The sequence below is a fragment of the Danio aesculapii genome, chromosome 3 (genome assembly GCF_903798145.1).
Source record: "Danio aesculapii chromosome 3, fDanAes4.1, whole genome shotgun sequence".
NCBI lineage: Eukaryota > Metazoa > Chordata > Actinopteri > Cypriniformes > Danionidae > Danio > Danio aesculapii.
This window is the reverse complement of record NC_079437.1, coordinates 29,735,784-29,755,097: the sequence shown is the minus strand read 5'-3', so window position 1 is coordinate 29,755,097 and position 19,314 is coordinate 29,735,784. Positions and strand designations below refer to the sequence as shown.

At 39.0% G+C, this 19,314-nt stretch overlaps 1 protein-coding gene across 1 annotated transcript in view; it reads left to right on the top strand.

Moving 5' to 3' along the window:
* Positions 1-19,314, top strand: part of syt3 (synaptotagmin III) — a 95,231-nt gene that overhangs the window by 40,581 nt on the left and 35,336 nt on the right. The window contains exons 4-7 of the mRNA XM_056453600.1: positions 2,188-2,592; positions 2,734-2,842; positions 5,907-6,089; positions 18,951-19,077. Coding sequence (XP_056309575.1) covers positions 2,188-2,592; positions 2,734-2,842; positions 5,907-6,089; positions 18,951-19,077 — 824 coding nt within the window. The remainder of the gene's footprint in view (positions 1-2,187; positions 2,593-2,733; positions 2,843-5,906; positions 6,090-18,950; positions 19,078-19,314) is intronic.

Genomic DNA, 19,314 nt, shown 5'->3' with positions numbered 1-19,314 from the left:
TAACACAGCGCTTAAATAAATAATTTGTTGAATCAACATGATGTAATCGTAGCATCCATTGTGCATCTAAACAAATCAAGTAAACTTGAACTGCTTTGAATGTGTTATATGAACACAATATAAGATTGTAATTTTAACAAGGTTTTAATTGGTCTGTGTAAATTTATTCATATATTCTCAATGCCGGGGCAACGCAGTGGCGCAGTAGGTAGTGCTGTCGCCTCACAGCAAGAAGGTCACTGGTTCGAGCCTCGGCTGGGTCAGTTGGCGTTTCTGTGTGGAGTTTGCATGTTCTCCCTGCGTTCACATGGGTTTCCTCCAGGTGCTCCGGTTTCCGTGGTACAGACATGTGGTACAGGTTAATTGGGTAGGCTAAATTGTCCGTAGTGTGTGTGTGTGAATAAGTGTGTATGTGTTTCCCAGTGATGGGTTGCAGCTGGAAGGGCATCTGCTGCATAAAACAAATGCTGGATGAGTAGGCGGTTCATTCCGCTGTGGTGACCCCAGATTAATAAAGAGACTAAGCCGAAAGGAAAATAATGAATGAATGAAATTCTCAATGTCAGTAAAGCACTTCAACTTAACAAGATTCTTCCTTGTTACATCAACAACTTTCTGTCTTGTCTGTGTATGGTTATTAAAATCTATTCTGTTGCTTCAATTAGATTTGTCTTAGTTGGCAGCAATGAAGTTCTTATCTTGCAGCCAGCCAAATTATCAATATAACTATATTGCCTCACATCCTCACAATATGTAATGTAATGTGTGTATTTATATAGCGCATTTATCGTGTATGGCCATACACCCAACCCAAAGCGCTTCACAATCATGGGGAGGCGGGGGGAGGGGTCTCTCTACACTACCACCAGTGTGCAGCATCCACTTGGACAGCAGCCACAGGAAAACGGCGCCAGTGCGCACAACACACACCAGCTATTGGTGGAGTGGAGAGACAGTGATAAAGCCAATTCAGTGGATGGGGATAATTGGGAGGCCATGATGGGTAAGGGACGAGAGGGAATTTGGCCAGGACACACCCTATTCTTTACTAGAAGTGCCATCGGATTTTTAATGCCCACAGAGAGTTAGGACCTCGGTTTAACATCTAATCCGAAAGACGGAAATCATGTGAACGTCTCAAAGTATCTTTTGACAGTTAAGTTAAACCATGGCGTGAGACAAAAAAGAAGCATTTATACATTAACACAAATAAACAGAAAACTGTAACACAAACATTTGTAAAAAAAAAAAAACTTTTTTAAAGCTGTAAAATAGCAACACAGAAGAAAACAATAGTATTTAATTAATCCTCTACTGCACGGTGTTACCATATGGCAACATGATACTTATGTTCATTTCCCTGCCACTGTTTCTTTAAGACCAACCAATGATGTGCTATGGTTAAGTCACATGACATGCTGTATTTTTCTGTAACGCGATTTCTGACAGACTGGTGTTTTTTGTGAGTAGTTGCTGAATGCAAATGTAAACGTCAATAAATAGGATCAAATTATGTCAGATTCATAAAAAAAAATCTGAAAAATCACCTCCAGTAAGTTTTGATGACAAATTCAAAACTCAATTTTTTGTTATCAAATAATTTTTTTTGTAAATCGATCAAATCTGTGTTGCCAAATGGCAACATTGTGCAATAGTGGAAATGTGCAATATTGCAATGGGTTAGCTAGCTAGCAAGGTCAGCTGTGAACTTTTAAGTTGTAACAATAACAACATGAATGCTAGTAATATAATGATAATGCTAGTAATATAATTGACGTTATACCTCAATATACCCCAACGTCATGGTTTTGTTTGGAAATGAAAATCGGGTTGATGTCAGAACCACACATCAGGCCAACAAGTCCAACGTCCAACCTAAAATCAACCAAATATCAACATATTACACCTTGACATTGCGTGGACATTACAACTATGACATCTATCAGACGTTGGATTTTGGTCACTTTCCGACACAACCTAAAATCAACTAACTATCAGCGTAATTTGACGTCATTATTGGCCGTCAAAATAACGTTGTCCTTGGTCAGCTGACGTCATGACTTAAATCTAATCTAATATTAAAGTTTTATAATGTTGTGTGCCTGCTGGGTATAATCTGTCAAATTATGACTCTTAAATCATGCTTGTAATAAAACAAACTCTCTGCCTTTTTCTTTTGTGTTTCAGAGATCTCTGTGAGTCTGCTCTCCGTCATCGTAACTTTCTGTGGCATCGTGCTGCTCTCTGTCTCTCTCTTCGTCTCCTGGAAGCTATGCTGGTTGCCTTGGAGAGATAAGGAAGGCGGGGGTCTGAGCTTGACGTCGGGTCTTCTGCCTGGTGGTGCGAGTTTGGGTGGGGTCGGAGGCGGAGGGGGTGCCTCACTCCTTCCTCCCCTTTTACAGAGGAAAGATACTCACTCTTCTTCCTCGTTGTATCCCACGCTGTCCCAGCAGGGTCAGCATCACCCCCATTTCTCCGACGTGATGGGGGTCGAGGGTGGAGGGGGGCTGGTGGTAGGGGGTGTGGTTGGGGGTCCGCAGGAGATGCAGGAGCACTCCTACCTGGACATGGACTCTTATCCCAACAATGCTGGTGAGCAGATCTCTGCTTTGCATTAAATTCAGAAGCACTACTTTTACTCTTTGCGAGACCTACGAGACAGTGATCATTGTTAATTATGCTCCATTCTCTTAACTACACTCCTTTCATCTTTTCTATGGCTCTTGCTTTCAGCAACCCTTAAGTTAAGCCAGACATCGCCCGAGTTGCCCCCAGCAACAGAAGGAGGCTCAGCTGCGAAAGACCTGCCCAATGCCCACTCCCAGCAGCAGGTCACCACCAGGTCAGTGACCTTCTCTTCTTGTTCCTGTCTGTGCTTGTGTATGTATGTGTGTGTGTTGCTGGATGATGGAGTGAGTTTGTGGCTTGAAACTAGCTGAATGTGCAGGATGAAGTTAAAGTGTGTTATAAATATAAGATCTAAAATGTTCTACAAAATACAAAAACATATCCCATAGGTCTTAAAGTCAATTCCTGGAGGGCCGCAGCTCTGCACAGTTTTGCTTCAACCCTTATCTAACAAAGCTGATCCAACTGATCAAGGTGTTCCAGAGTAGTCTTGAACACCTTGATTAGTTGGATCAGGTGTGTCTGATTAGGGCTGGAGCAAAACTGTGCAGAGCTGTTGTTTGAGACCTATAGCTGTGTGTACTTATGCACTTACACACTCAACAGCATAGTATATGTATGTAGTGTCATCCCAAATGGAACAGAAATGTTTTTTTACTAAGCGGAAATTCAAACCTGATGATGTTTGATGGTTGCAAAATTAGTGAAATAAATGACCAAAGTACCAAATAATAACTGCCATAAGTATAAGCGCATTCACCTACGGGAGGCGGTATAATCACTATTGTAGGAGAATTTTGCTTTCACAATCCAAAATAGATATAGTAATCCAACATCTGTGCCTGATAGCTCCGCCCCTTCCGCTACCTGAGCAAAGCTGAGGTTGTTGAGTACATGAAGTGTCCGTCATTCCACACTTAATTTTAACGGTAGAATAAGTGCATCATGCGGATAATTAAAGTGCACTTATTATTTTTAGAGTTTTCAGTGTGAATGCACTATTTATTTTACAAAATGGTGTAAAATAGTACATAAGTATGTGATTTGGGATGCACCTTATGTCATATATATTTAGGATTTTAGTGTATTATAAATATTTTTTTAAAGTTTAATGTATTCCTGTGTTGAAAAGGCAAGGCAAGTTTATTTATATAGCACCTTTCATACACAATGGTAATTTAAAGTGCTTTTTATAAACAAGAATAAAAAGAAAAAAAAAAAAAAAAAAAAAAAAAAATATATATATATTATATATATATATATATATATATATATATATATATATATATATATATATATATATATATAAACAAATTAAAAACATTAAAATGTGCTAAATACAGAATAAAACATGTTATAAAAGAATGAAAAAGAAAAGAAAGACATAATAGTGCGATCTGTGGGATGTAGCACATTGCTCATTCAGTAAAGGCACAGCTAAACAGATGTGTCAGCTGTTACTTTCTCAGCTGTTACTGTCTGACTTTCTTTTGGGAAGGCCAGTGAGGAGTCCATTAGAGTAATCCACCCTGCTGCTGATAAAAGCATGAACAAGTTTCTCTAAGTTCTCACTGGAAACAAAACATCTATTTCTTGTAATGTTTTTGAGACGATAGTATGCTGATTTACTTACTGATTTATCATGACTACTGAAATTCAGATCTGACTTCAGAATCACACCAAGATTCTTATTTTCTGTTGGCTCATTTATAAGGTTTATTTCAGTAGAAAACAGCAGTGTTTGTAGAATGTAGATATTTGTAGTTTGTAGATATTTGTAGAAACAATCATACTATTTTTCAAGTTTCTTTGCACAAGAGAACAGCATTTCCATGAAATAGAAATATTTTTTTAACAAATGTCTTTACTTTCACTTTTGATCAATTCAATGCATCTAGATAAAAAGCAATATATACCTTAATGTTCCGCCAATAGTGTAATATATACATTTTGAATAAAGTGTACCTAAACATTTGTATAAATGAGCGATATTACACTCGTAGCAGTGCGATATGGCTGTATATCAGCACTGGTGGGAGGCGTGCGTTGCCTTAGTGCGTTGCTTTATCGTGTATATAAAAAAGAAAATCAAACATGAGTATCTAAAAACCCTTTTGTATGAGGAACTACTTTCTTCCACCATTCATTCACATCTGCAGCTGACATCAGAATAGCAGAAACCATAGCTACTTCACTAATGTCATTTTAGAGCTATTTCTCTGTTGCAATTAGGGTATCACAATAATTAACCCTGAAAAAGCCAAAGCAGCGCAATCACTACCAGATTACTGTTGTATTTACGATAAGGACAATGCTAAACATTCTTCTTTCTTTCTTTTTACTGAACTAGTCTACAGTACCATAAACAGGAGAGAATTTAGAAACAAACAGATGGCCAGCCAAAAAGTAACTCTGGGTGGCCAACACAAAATACATACATTCCTGATATGCGAGTCCCATCTCACACTCAATACACTACAATTACTATGGTATAAATCGACTTAGAATGTCACTTACCTGTTTAATAATGATTTGATCAGCTTTAGTTAAAATTTATGCTGTTTTAATCCTCTTTGGGCTTATTATGCCGTCTCCATCGCCATCTTGTGAATGGACAATTTCAACCGTCTTTGCTCTGCTCAATGACAGGCTAATGGCCCCCGACGTGCTTTCTCTCAGAAATTATAAATATTTAAAATAGGCACTATCCTTATAAATAAACTGCATAGTTGCAATCTAAACAACGACATTCTCAACTAAAAAAACCTTTAAAATACATTATGCTGTCCAACAGTTGCAATATTTGTCAAACTGTAAAGTGTCCTCTGCTTGTTGCTGTATGTGGGCGAAGTAATACACAAAGGTGAAGGGTAAAGAGGCTGGATGAGTGCTGTTATTTGCAGAATATCTCATGACTATCAGCCAATCAGATTCAAGAACCAGACAGAACTGTTGTATAAATTTATATAAAATGAAACTGAATTGAATGTTTATTATTCATTTAGCATTGTGAATATGCTTGCAGAAGATCTATAATTCACCAGCATCATGTCAAGAGAGGCTTGCATACTTCACATACCACATGGGTACCACTATGAAGTTTGGGAAAGTCTTGTTTTTTTTTACATTTTGTTACAGGCTAATCACTCATTGGCAATACAAAACATTCTCTGAGCAAAATCAGATGTTATCTGTGAGATTTCTTTTACCAGCCATTGTGTTTGGTGTTTGTCAGTTTATGTGTGTGTGAGTGTTTTCACCCTCTGGTCTCTCTCCAGGCCAAAGCCCATGACTCACCAGCTCTCCAGCCCTGATTTCCATGGTGAGGAGAAGAGCGAGCAGCTGACCAGCATTGGGCAGATCAAGCCAGAACTTTACCGCCTGCGCCAAGGAGACCAGGGGGACGGCAAACAAGGCAACAACTGTGGCAAAATCAGCTTCCTCTTGCGATATGCCTTCAAGTGAGTCCACTCAGATCCATGATCCATTGTCACACAATGAGGATCCGTGCCTCTCAATACATCAGTCGGGTTATAAATAGATTTCATCGGCAGGGCTCACAATTGAAAAGGCGAGCTGGAGAACGCAGCAGGGGAGTTGTAGTCAGCACAATGAGTTATAGTCAGGCCCGCCGTGGGCAGCCCATGCACGTCAGGCCGGGTCCTTTATTTTGCCGTCACACAGAGGGACATTAGAATGGTGGAAAGTGCTGATGTTTGAGAAATGAAGGAAGGAGAGGCTGTTTCACTCATGAATTATATATGACCAGCCACTTTAAACAGCACAGCCTGTCAACACATAATAACACAGCATTGTGTTACGGCCAGAATTACAGAGGAGGCCGATGGAGAGAAACAGATGAAGATGGGTGAGTGAAGATTGAAATCTCATTTCTTGCACGTAGGGAGTAGTTCAAATAAATGATTTGACACCTCTGTCCCTGTTCATTACATTATTGGTATATTATGTTCTGCTGTGAGTTCTAAGGTAAGTGTACCACCATTGTGTGTGCATGGGAGATGGGAAGCTTATGAAGGAAAAGGATTACTCACCCCAAAATACTCTCGTTATCCTTTCTTCTGAGGGACATGCTTAAGAGATGGTTTGCAGGATATTATATCTGTGATATTATATCTGTGGTCTTTTTTAATGTATTGATTGACATTAGTTCCCATTAGATTCTAACTTCACAGTAATACCAGTAAATTGCAGTAAAATCACCAGAACTCTTTTACCGGTGAATTTAAAATTGGGCTGTTGTGCACATGCAATTGCTTTCAATATTTTTTCAGAAAAGATACATTCTTTGACATTATTTATAAGATATGACCTCTGAAGGCCTGTGCTTGTGTACTTGTAAAAATCAAGGGGGTCTGTTTGTTTGTTGGTGGTTACATTTTTGTTTCAGACTTTCCAATTTATGCAGTTGTTTTTGTCCTGTAGGAGAACTATAGGAGAAAATTGTTGTCTTTGCACTCCGAAGGCAGCTTAAAGAGCCCCTATTTTGCCTTATAAAAGGCCATATTTTGGTTTTGGGTGTCTCCAACAGCAGGCTGATGTGCCTGCAAGGTCTTTTATTGTCTTATAATATGCATTTATTTTTACCTAATTATCCCAACGACTCCTATATGATTCGTTCAGCGATTCATTTGGTCCCAAATCCCTCTTTTGCATGAGGCTAATCTGCTGTGATTGGTCCGATGACCCAGTCTGTTGTGATTGGTCAACTGGGTTCAGCGCGAGACAGAGAGAAACGCCCACCACAGCTATGAAGTGGCAGAGTATGTGAGAGCCCAATGCAGGAGTGCATTAAAGCAATGTAGTTAAACACCAGCATATACTCTACTCTTAAAACTAAACCCAAGTAATAACAACGACACACATTCAGAATAAGTCCATACAGTGGCAAGAGTTGGACTATTTTAAAAAATTGACCGCACCACATGTGTGTGTAGGAACAATTGATGGTGGCCATAGCAAAGACAAACAGCAGAGTTCAGAAACGCATTTAAATCGGTAAAGGAAGAAGCACGGGTCGGGTGGACGCAATATGTGAAATAGCCCATAAAGGTTTAACCTAAGAGATGCTTTACAAGCACTGATCTATAGTAGATATGTGATTATAAGTCGCACAGAGTGATTTCAAGTTACAACACACAATTAAAGACATATTTTGCAAACTACACAAAACGAGGCAACAATTTTAATTACGCTTCCATGTTATGGTCCGGAGGAAGAAGAAACTGGTCCATATGAACTGTTACTGACAATGTCCCTGTCAAAGTCTGACAAAGTCCCATACATAATAGACTCTGCTGCTCCTTCAATAGCAAACGGCCGACGAATCCTGCGCTGCAGCATAGGTTATTGTATCAAAAATCTGAAAAATTAGTGGAACAAACACAACACTGGGTTGGCTATAATGTGGTATTGTGAAAATAAACTTAAATCTTTATTCCCCACAGCCAAATCTCCATCTGTCAGTGATCATCATCTTCGTGTCATGATCAGTCCCGTGATCCATGTGCTCCGCTAGTGTCTGAAGGAAAAGGCGCGTTCACGTTTTACTGGATCCAGTACTACAATTGATGATGTACCGTATCGACGTTGACGTATTCAGGCAAAAGATCTAAACCCAACACGATTCATTTATTTGACTCTGAGTTGACTATTTTATTAATGAAGCAATAATTGTAAACATGGTGCACTTTTAGATTTAAACCTCAGCTGGATGTTTCCATTCACTTAGAGCTGTGTTACACACTGCATGGAAGGGCATTTTCAAAAACCCATAATAGGGGCTCTTTAAAAAGTTATGATTACACATATACGTCTGTACGACATGCATAGGTCTGCATGACACGGCAATTCTGTGAATCCATGAAAAAGTGTTGAGAACAACTCCAAAGAAGAGATGTGGATGGAACACTTTTGCATGTTAAGAAATGCGTTGGAGTGTGTCCTGCAGCTTGTGAGACCCTCTTTGGAACTTTTTCATATTTTATCTATCCTTTTTTCCACAGTTGACACTAAGAAGGAACATACTGTAGGAGTGCTGTCTAGTTAACAAGCAATAGCCAAATGTGTCTGGACAAAAGATTCAAATGCTATTAAAACAGTGAAAACAGTGAAGTAAATGAATGGCATCCGAATGTTTTCATTGGCCCGGAGTAAACATCTTACATCAACGCATTCTCAACCTGCTTTCTCTGGGCATTAATAGCATGGCGTTAATTACTCTAATAAAAAATATACTTACTGCATATTTGAAAGTCTCATTCAAATAGACTTGATTCAAAAAGTTTGGGCAATGTTAATTAATTATTTAAAAAATTAAATTAAAGTTCACCAAGGCTGCAGGAATACATTAAAGTCAGTAATATTATTCAAATGTAAATGGCTGGTATAATGAAATTCATATTCATAATTCATTTGTCCAGAAATCTTATTTCCAGGTTGTAACTGGATTTTGGTTTGGTAATCAAGAGCAGAAAACCTTTTATGGACGCTTTCGGAAAAGTGAGTGCATGATTAGCACCTATCACCCCGCAACAGTGCTACACAGGATTTGGCAGAGAATGAGTGTGCTTTTGGATGTGAGGGAAAACTGATTTTGTTTAGCCATAGTTTATTTAACTCTTTCACATGTAAGTTCTTAATTCTTCAGTTGGAGTAAAAGAGTTATTGGCATCCAAATGTTCTCATTGGCCCGGAGTAGACATCTCACATCAGCACATTCTTAACTTGAACTTGCTCATACCGCTAATTTTCCTTCTGTGTTCACAAACAGCAGATTTACAGCAAACTTTTTTTAGTTTTCTGTAAACGTCTGTATGTGCAAAAGGGGCTTTTTAAGGTTTTATGGAAAACAGAGGGTTTAAATTGAGTTATGCTAGGTTCAGGGTATGCAATGTCATCATTTTTACAAGATCCAATTCATGTAGGGGGTTTGTGGGTGATTTGTAAGCAACAATGCATGCAAGAAGTGATCATTCTATCTCGTATAGTGCATCATAATGGACCATAAATGAATGACACTAGATTTGGGAAGCCTCACAGTATCCCATTTCATCAAATTTGTTAACACTGACCAATTATAGTAGAAAGATAATGTTTGTACACTTTTAACGGTGGTAAAATGCACCTGCCTTCATGGTATTTCCTGTCAACGTAAAACATCCTGCTTCAGTATCCATTGTTTGTTTATTTTTTTGCCTCTGGATGTCATTCACTAGTTTCACCTTCTCAACAACATTACACACATCATTAAAGACAGCAAGTGATGGATTTGTTGTGTAGTTTGACACATTTCTTGTCCATGAGAAGAATTTCAGTTAAAATCCATATCCAAAATCTGACACAGATCATAAAAGACAAAAATATTGCATAGTCTGATCTTCAGCCCGTGATCCCCAAAATAGCAATGCCTGTGACTCGCGACCCCCAATATTCTCTGAGGTGGTTGACTCGCGACCCCCAATATGCTCTGAGGTGGTTATATATATATATATATATATATATATATATATATATATATATATATATATATATATATATATATATATGCAACGGTGCACACACCAATAGGCTCAAGTCTTTTTTTCATAAAATTTTTAGAGAATGCCATTTAGAGATCATTCTCCATGTTCAGTTTTGGCCTGTATTTATTTTTAATGTACATTAGTTGTACAGGTTTAAAACTTTAACTTGGTGCTATAAAATCAATCTGCTGCATCTGACGCTATTGCTGTGTCTTTAATAACATAATCACCCCAGGGGTCACAACACTTGCATGTTGTTTTTTAAAAGTAACGATTAACTACTATTTTTATCTTCTGTGGGTTATGGATAAAATATGCTTATTCTAGTAGTTTAATAAAATTTATTAGATTTTAGGAAAGCACCAAGCACCCCCCCCCCATCCCCCCCCCATTATTCCGTGACTCCCCGAGAGGTCGTGACCCTCACTTTGGAAACCACAGATCTAGATTACATGTTATCAGTTACTACCCATCGTTGCCTGCATATCAATTTCCCTCTGGTCGAGATTTTGGAGTATTGTCTCTTGCTTGTAAATTCACATGCTGCAGTGCTACATTGTCATCAAAGTGACCATTTGCATGTGTTTTTAGGCTCTGTCAGATTAAATAAGACACACACACACACACACACACACACACACACACACACACACACACACACAAAAGCCGCTAGTCACACAGAATCTTTTTTTAAAGCTTAAAATGTCAGATACACACAAATAAAATGTCACATCGCCTGCCTTGACAAGTATTCACATAAACACATTTGTATCTTTGTTCTTTTGCTTTTCTGTCATGTTGCTTGTATTTTTATTCTCATTTTACAATTGACTTTTTTTCATTTGGCATTTTAAAGAGTCCCTATTATGGGTTTTTAAAAATTACCATTCATGCATTGTGTAACACAGCTCTAAGTGAATGGAAACATTCAGCTGAGGTTTAAATAAAAAGTGCACCTTGTTTAAAACTAGTGATTCTTTTGAGTCGACTCAGATGAATGATTCATCCTTTGTTCGGATCTTTTGCCTGAACGCGTCAACATCGATACGGGACATCACCAAATATGAAGTGCTGGATCCGGTAAAACGTGAATGCGCCTGTGAGGAATCATAAGATTGATCATGACGCAAAGATTACTATTACTAAGATACGGCCAGACATGCGGCTGTGGGGAATAAAGTGTTGAAGTTACCACGGTACCACAATACCACGGTATAGCCAACCATGTGCTGTTTGTTCCTGTAATTTTTCTGATAATTGATACAACAACCTACCCTGCAACGCAGAATTCGCCAGCCATTTGCTATTAAAGGAAGGAGCAGCAAAGACTACTAATGAGTAGGACTTTGTCAGTAACTGTTAAACAGTTTATGTGGACCAGTTTCTTATTCCTCCAGATCCTGTAAGTGTTTCTCCTTCCTACAGAATAAGTACATTAAGTGTGATTAAAATGATTGCCTCATTTTCTGTAATTTGCAAATTATGTATTTAATTGTGTTGTAACTTGTAATCGCTTCGTGCGGCTTGTAATCACGTATCTGTTATAGATCAGTGCTTGTACTGTATCTCTCAGGTTAAATCTGTATGGGGCTATTGACATATCACGTCGAAAACCATGTTGAAAAACCAATTTAAATGTGTTTTGTTCTCGCGATCAGTGTGTCGATTAATACTGAATGTGTGTTGTTGTTGTTATTTGGGGTTAGAGATAAGAATAGAGTACTATATATGCTGTTGTTTAACTACATTGCTTTAATGCATTGCTGCATTGGGCTCACACATATACGCAGTGCTCTGTGCTACTTCATGACCCTGGTGAGTGTTTCTCTCCGACTCACGCTGAGCACCGTCGACTAATCACAACAGACTGATTAGCATCACACAAAGAAGGGGTTTGGGAACAAATGAATCGCTGAACAAATCATATGGGAGTTGTTGATATAATTCGGTAAAATACAGCAAATGCATATTATAAGACAATGAAAGTGTTTTTTGACCTTGGATGCATATCAGCCTGTGCATATCAACCAAAATATGACCTTTTATAATGCATAATTGGGGCTCTTTACAAAAAAGACATTGATTTTTTTTGCTTTGCGTGTTGAGAAATCCCTCGGATTTGATTTTCAGCTTTTTAGTTAGATGGTTGTTTAACACTTAGCGAATTGTCTGTTAGTAATAAAACAAAGTATTTTGACTTCTGTCATGTATACAAACGTTAATTAAACAATTAAATAATCATATATTTAGAAACTTACATCGGTTTTCCCTGAGCATGCTATCTTGGGATTGCAGAGCATTTAAATGTAATCACAGGCTATTCTCTAACCATTGAGTGAACATCAGTTGTACACTCATTATTATGGTGCATTGTGGGACTGATTGAGTCCACTTCAGAATGTCCACTATGGTTTCAGACACCACTACAAATGTCTGCTCCCTCAAATAATGCACTACTTAATGGTGTAGGGGGGATTTCAAATACAGTCCTTGAGATGTTTTACAATGTGATTGGAGTCCACCTGTGGTGAATTCAGTTGATTGCTCATAGTTTTTAAAGTACTGTGAATACTTTCCTGATGCACTGTATATAATTAGTTGGAAATAAAAATAACTCCTATTGCGCTAAAAGATTTTAGTCATTTCGCCCACGCCTAAGGCAAGTAAATGAACAGATTCTCTCTTCTTAAAACAAATACAACCAGAAATGCTTCTCGGTTTGTGTGAGAGCAAGCGGCCAAGACTGTTTCTCATGCCCGTGTGTGTTTAATTGACATCATCACACCTCCTGCTATGCTGTTGCGTTTGCAATACATCAATGTGAATATGTCACAGCTACAAGCATTTGGGGAATAGCAGGCAGGTTGACACTGTCAGTCAGAGTCACATCCGGTGGGACGCAGCTTTCTATCAACCCAGCAGTAGGCCGATAACACATGCGGCGCGGAGGGAATAGCAGCTATTTCTAACCCATTGTCTATGACTTTAAGCTGAATGTTCGTTTTTTTATTATTATTTTAATTTATCCATCTATTTGTCAAATTCCAGCTGAGTGCTGATCATTGTGTTTTCCAGACGAGCGCTTTCAGGCAGCATGTGTAAATACATGACTTTTGTTTGAGCTTTGGTTTTGTTTTGCAGTGATTTTGTACATGGGGAGGTGAAGGAGTCTGTCACTGAATAATGAAAAGCCCTTGTTCGATGCAATACATAACTGGGGGAGGGAGGGGAGGGGGGCTTTAAATGCTCACTGTAATATGGGCAAGACAGAGGCTGTCATTTTCAATTATAGCCCTGAGTGCTAATAGCACCGTACATTTCTAAAGACCAGACTGATTTAAAGTGTGCTGTTGTGCTGTATGCCACTTGCTGTGAGATTCATTTCTAATTCCGCCAAACTGATATAATGTATATTAGACTGGACAGCTCAAAATGCATCTGAGACTGTTTTTCCCCTATCTTGAGATGTCAACAAGTATCTTATTTTGCAATCTGATGAGACTTTAGCAAGAATGTTTTAATGGCTCTTTCACGCTGACATCTATTAAATCACAGGAAATTTCAGAGTTCCTATGCTGTTGGTTGCTAGTAGACTGTTTTGCTTGACTGCTGTCCAATGATATCAGCGTGTGAATCACTGTTTGCATTTCTATTTTCATTGCTGCATATCTGTGCTGCTCACGGCATGTGAATCATGGTTCAAATGGTGCAAGGATGTTAATATGGACAACTCATCTGAAAACATCCCAATCCTGTCCCTCATTTGATGAATTTTGGTCTGCTTTCTCTGGACATTAATACTCTTACTTTATATTTGACTATTAGACTTGATTCAAAAAGTTTGGGGAATGTTTAATAATTATTTTTTAAATCTCAAGTTCACCAAGGCTGCAAGAATACAGTCAGTAATATTATTCAAATGTAAATGGGTGGTATAATAATATTCATATTCTTAATTCATTTGTCCAGAAATCTTTTTTCCACGTTGTAACTGGATTTTGGTTAGGTAATCAAGAGCAGAAATCCTTTTATGCGAGTGCATGATTGGGACCTATCGCCCGCAACAGTGCTACACAGAATTTTTTGAGAATTAATGTATTTTACTGTGCGTTCACACCAAAAGCGGCGAGAGTGTAAAAGTGGTCGGAAGTCATTAATTTCCAATAGGAGCCGGCGTGGGTGATTCGCTGGTGTTGACGAGGAGAGTTGAAATCAAGTCAAATTAATGGTAATGAGCTATGACATGGTTTGGTGGCAAGCAATCGGAATGTTAAAGTCCACTGCTTAAGAGAATTGTAGAGAACACAGTCCTGTGAACTTTGGTTCCGACCACAGTTGTTGCCAAGGGTTTGATTATTATGGTTGCCGGATTTCCAATTATTTACAATGTTTTCTTACAGGAACATACATTAAAAAAAGTTACTGGCGAGTTACTGATGTGCATTAATGTTATATATTATAAATTTATAAAAGAATATATATATATATTCTTTAAAAAAGCAGGAATCTATAACGAGAGAACAAAACAGAATTCCTGCCTCCGAATATTTCAAACATATGGACACATATTGGATACGTGGAGCAAAGCCACACCACATGCAATAACTTGACCTCCCATAATTAAATGAATGTGATAAAAAGCACGCAACATTTCAGGCTAAAAAGCATGTTTTTATGCGAGAATGTAACTGATTTGCTGATATGCTGCAATGGCCCCTTAAATATGAGAGCAATGTAGTGAATTTTTAAGCTCTCGCTGGTGGAGTAGTCAGATAGTGTTGTTGTCAGGGTAGCCAGAGCGAACTTTGACGCTTTTGTCGCCTTCGATGTGAACGCACAGTTAGACCTGAGGGAGAACTGATTTTGCTCAACCATAGTTCATTTAACCCTTTCACATGTAGGTTTTTAATTCAGCTGACCACCTTTGTAGATTATTTAGAACATATCGCTTTTATATTCCCATGGCGAAGCTTCTAGTTTATGATATGCACTGCATAGCTGGATATTGGAGATTAGCTGGATTTACAACACGTCAATACATCAACTTCTCCTACACTACATGTAAGCAAGTAGCTGTTTAACTGGGAGAAGAATAGAGTAGACATTCTAGCTACCTTAAAAGTGTGTATAGTATCTGTTGTGAATAACCCACATTCTGATTGTTTATATATGTGTAAAATATTATGATTGTAGTCTTCCATAGACATCAGCGTGCGTTTTACAAAGTGCTTTTTGCTGGCAAATCTATTTCTTAAAATGTCTGCAACCAAATATTATTTATAAGCAAATATTGTTTAATTGTAGGCACTGATAAGATTTGATCTTTGACAAGCGCCTTGCTCTGCTTTCTCTTGCTTAACACCAGCCATTTCAAATCTGTGGGCAGATTTGAATTTAGCAGCTGAGCAATGATGTACTGAATGCTCTTATCACACCGTTGGGATTGTACGCTCTAGGGACCAGCCAAGACTGACCACACCGCTGTGACTATATGTCAAAGGGTTACGATAGCAAAGCTGTTACAGCAGTATCACAGGATGTTGTTGGTCGCTAAGCGGAAGCTGCTGTGCTGTTGACTCAGTAGATCTGCCCACAGGTCTGCCCATAGCATGCCAGCAGGCGCTCATTTTAGTTTTTTGGAGAATATCAAAAAGCTGTAATTTTGTCATAAAAATATGAAAAACTGGGGCAACACGGTGGCTCAGTCTTTAAGACTGTCACTTCACAGCAAGAAGGTTGCTGGTTCGAGCCCTGGCTGTGTCAGTTGTCGGTTCTCTATGGAGTTTGAATGTTCTCCTCATGTTGGTGGGATTTTCTCTGGGTGCTCCAGTTTCCCCCACAGTCCAAAGACATGCGCTATAGGTGTATTGGGTAAGCTAAACTGTCCGTAGTGTATGTGTGTGAATGTGAGAGTGTATGGGTGTTTCTCAGTACTGGGTTGCAGCTGGAAGGGCATCCACTGTGTAAAACATATGCTGGATAATTTGGCAGTTCAATCAGGGTTGGCGACTCCTGATTAATTAAGGGACTAGAAAGTAAAATGAATGAATATAAAAAAACTAAAGACTTTTTGGAGAAAGGATGGATGCACTACTACTTAGTGCTCAAGAAACATTTTTTTCTTTTCACCTTGCTTAATATTTTTTGGTATCTATGATTCTTTTTTTTTCCTTCAGAATCTTTGAAATTGAAATGCTTTGTAACATAAAAAATCTCTTATGTTCACAAGTGACCTTGCAGTCCTTGCTGAATAAATGTAATAATTTCTTTAAAAATAATTATTTCTGACCCTGAACTTTTGAACAGTACAGTGCATGCTTACAGTGCATCCGGAAAGTATTCATAGCGCTTCACTTTTTCCTCATTTTTTTATGTTGCAGCCTTATTCCAAAATGGATTAAATTCATTTATTTCCTCAAAATTCTACACACAATGCCCCATAACGGCAATGTAAAAAAAGATTTTTTGAAATTGTTGCAAATTTATTAAAAATAAAGAATCACATGTACATAAGTATTCACAGCCTTTGCCGTAAAGCTCTATATTGAGCTCAGGTACATTCTGTTTCCTCTGATCATTCTTAAGATGTTTCAGCAGCTTGATTGGAGTTCACCTGTGGTAAATTCAGTTGATTGAACATGATTTGAAAAAGGCATACACCTGTCTATATAAGGTCCCAGGGTTGACAGTGCAAGTCAAAGCACAAACCAAGCATAAAGACAAAGGAATTGTCTGTAGACCTCCGATACAGGATTGTCTCTGCACAAGGCTGGGGAAGGTTACAGAAACATTTCTGCTGCTCTGAAAGTTCCAATGAGCACAGTGGCCTCCATCATACGTAAGTGGAAGATGTTTGGAACCACCAGGACTCTTCCTAAAGCTGGCCGGCCAACTAAGCTGAGTGATTGAGGGAGAAGGGCCTTAGTCAGGCAGGTGATCAATAACCCGATGGTCACTCTGTCTGAGCTCCAGTGTTCTTCTGTGGAGAGAGGAAAACCTTACAGAAGTACAACCATCTGTGCAGCAATCCACCAATCAGGCCTGTATGGTAAAGATTTGAAAACCAAGCAGTGCTCATCACCAGGCTAATACCATCCCTACAGTGAAGCATGGTGGTGGCAGCATCATGCTGTGGGGATGTTTTTCAGCAGCAGGAACTGGAAGACTAGTCAGGATAGAGGGAAAGATGAATGCAGCAATGTACAGAGACATTCTGAATATCCAGAGACAAACCTGCTTCAGAGTGCTCTTGACCTCAAACTGGGCCGACGGTTCATCTTTCAGCGGAACAACGACCCAAAGCACACCGCCAAAATATCAATGGAGTGGCTTCAAAACAACTAAGTGAATGTCCTTGAGTGGCCCAGCCAGAGCCAAGAACTAAATCCTATTGAACATCTCTGAGAGATCTGAAAATGGCTGTACATCGTCACTTCCCATCCAACCTGATAGAGCTTGAGAGGTACTGCAAAAATTCCCAAATACAGGTGTGCCAAGCTTGTGGCATCGTATTAAAAAAGACTTGAGGCTGTTATTGCTGCCAAAGGTGCATCAACAAAGTATTGAGCAAAGGCTGTGAATACTTTTTTTTTTATAAAGTTGCAACAATTTCAAAAAATCTTTTTTCACATTGTCATTATGGGGTATTGTAAGTAGATTTTTGAGGAAATAAATGATTTAAATCAATTTTGAAATAAGGCTGTAGCATAAAAAATGTGGAAAAAGTGAAGCGCTATGAATACTTTCTGGATGCACTGTATATACACCACTTGCCCAATAATGCACCTACGGTTATGATGGCATGCTGCTGAAAATCCGTAAACTGACCATGAAAACAGATGAATAACTTCAGGTCACTTCAGATGTCTGTCAGTGGGAATAACCATTTAATCATTGCCTTGTTATGATTCTAAAGTATTGGATGATTAAATTTGTCACTTACAAATTGGATGCTAATATTGCATGATTAATATATTTATTTCCGTCCTTGTTGGCTGAGGTTTGTTTAATGTCATCCACATTCTTTGTGAGCAGCATGCCAGTCTGTGCCGTATTGGATTTCTGCTTGTGTTCTTCCTCCCCCAGTGTTGCTGATTTGTTTAAGTGTCCTAATGAAAGGGTGACGCATTTGTTAACGCTGAGAGACACATTCTAACAAGGCCTGATTAGCAACCACAGAAGTTCCCCCCGCCTCTCTTATTTACATCTGCGCGAAACACAGGATGAGCCTTGTGCTTCAGAAGTTCACGGTCGTGCTGCGCTTGGCACCAGACCGCAACAAGCCTGCTGCAGTCTAGCCATGAAATGACCTATGGTTTGCTTCGTAATAAGCTCTAGATTATTTATAAAGTCCGGTGTTGGAGGCCACAGTCATTGCATTACACATCAAATATTCATGTCTTTATATTCACATTAGGGATGTATTATCTCATATATTCACGTTGCTACAAGATCCATTTAGCTTGCGCAGCACAAGTACGGCTCCATCCGTCTGTCAATTAATTCCAAGCCGTTGAGTCGCGTTGTACCATTGGCACCTCCTCTATTTCCCCCACCCCTGTTTTCTTGAACCTCGGTGACAGCTATTGAGCCTCGCTGAACTCAGTGCTGCATTGCCGTCGCGATGCTAGCCTGGATGTCAGCCTATTTCAACATAACCCGACTCTCTTGTCATTGCCGGTTAGATGATGCTGAAATGAACTCAAGCCCAGGCTCGCGAGCGCAGAAAGTTCCAGATAGTTCAAAGTGAATTATGGTGACGTTGACATGTCTTTCTTACAGCACGGAGCAGCTGGTGGTTAAGATCCTGAAAGCCCTGGACCTCCCGGCGAAGGATGCCAATGGTTTCTCCGATCCCTATGTCAAGATCTACTTACTGCCTGATAGGAAGAAGAAATTTCAGACCAAGGTATCTTTTTTTATGCTAGCGAGGCAGCAGTCAGCTCACGGCTTTTACAATAATCCACTGTTCAGATGGCAGACCCTCTTAGGACTCATTAAGTTCTAGATGTGTTTCTCAGCCTGCCTGCCTGCCTGCAGATTTCTTTTTTCCCAGTGCCCTAGTTCATCTAAAAATACATTTATATCAGCCAGTGCATTCTGAATTAGCCTAACGTGTCCACAGTTTTGATGTTAACCAATCTCT